We start from the raw sequence: 1,192 nt of genomic DNA on the forward strand, positions 1-1,192 counted from the left end.
CTTTCAGCCTCACAACAGTGCTGTCCACTACGTTTTTCTTTTAATCGGTCGACATCTCATGAATCCACAAATTTAGCCGCTTTTCCATCTTTTCCATAGCTTCATCACGCACGATGTAGGTCACTTCAGCACTATCCGGAGCGGCCTCACAGACAGATCGGTGAATTTCCTTTTCGTTTTTCTTGATGTACCTGATTGTCGACTCGTTAACATTGAGCTCATTGCCAACAGCACAGTAACTCATTCCTGATCGGAACTTATCCAACACGCGGACTTTCTTCGTAAGGCACGTCACTGTCTTCCTTTCACTTAGGAACACCGGTAAGAGCTTCAGCACTACGCTTGGGGGCCATTTTAAACAGCAAAAGCACCCACAAAAAGCAGAAAAAAAAGTGTTAGTAAACAGACTGCGGAAAGGACTCTTTGTTTACAGCACGGGAGGTGCAACTAGAAGGCGGGTCTTCTGCCTAGTTCAAACCTCAGCTGGGGGACCTGCACCTCCGCCAACTCCAAATTTTCACCCTCTGCGCATGCCCGGGAAGAAACCCAGAAAGTACCGTGATGATTGATTTTAGGGTTACAAATACATTTTAGCAAATAAGTGAATTTGACATTACGAACTAATGATTAATGAAGGTCACCTGTATTTCCACAGATATGTAATTTTATTTAAGCAAATTTAGTAAATGAAGGCGGCGAGGCAGTGCCGAAGACTACAAGTCCCAGCATGCACCACGTCCGGGCGGGTTCGGGCTCCCAGTGAGGGCCTCAGGGACGCCAGCCCGCAGGCATCGGCCGGAAGTGTCGTAAGGAAACCACGTAGTACTCTGCGCATGTGCAAAGCGCTGTCGGGGCCGCCCTAGCTGCCGTCGTCGCTGCCAGGGCTCTATGGTCTCTCCCTAGAGCTTTGCCGTTGGAGGCAGCTGCTGCGGTCCTGCGAGTTTGACCGGCATCGAGCGGCAGCACCATGGAGGAATTCGACTCCGAAGACTTCTCCACGTCGGAGGAGGACGAGGACTACGTGCCGTCGGGTGAGCGATTCCGCCTGAGGCGAGAAGGGGATTGCCCCGCCCCTCGCCTCACGTGAGGCGCGCTCTGCCCCCACGGGCGTCGGCCCCTTGGCCCAGGTGGTCCCGGCGGCGCCCGTTCTGGAGCGTCCGCTCCTTCAGGCCCCTCATCCTCGGCCGCCCCG

The 1,192-nt window shown here is 53.9% G+C and overlaps 1 protein-coding gene across 1 annotated transcript in view; it reads left to right on the forward strand.

The window, feature by feature from the left end:
- Positions 1–793: 793 nt before the first annotated feature.
- The window catches only part of CFDP1 (craniofacial development protein 1), a 184,496-nt gene continuing 184,097 nt past the window's right edge, over positions 794–1,192 (forward strand). The window contains exon 1 of the mRNA XM_011946006.1: positions 794–1,031. Within this exon, the coding sequence (XP_011801396.1) occupies positions 968–1,031 (64 nt within the window). The 5' untranslated portion in view covers positions 794–967. The remainder of the gene's footprint in view (positions 1,032–1,192) is intronic.

The sequence above is a fragment of the Colobus angolensis genome, unplaced genomic scaffold (genome assembly GCF_000951035.1).
Source record: "Colobus angolensis palliatus isolate OR3802 unplaced genomic scaffold, Cang.pa_1.0 Scaffold248, whole genome shotgun sequence".
Classification (NCBI taxonomy): Eukaryota; Metazoa; Chordata; class Mammalia; order Primates; family Cercopithecidae; genus Colobus; species Colobus angolensis.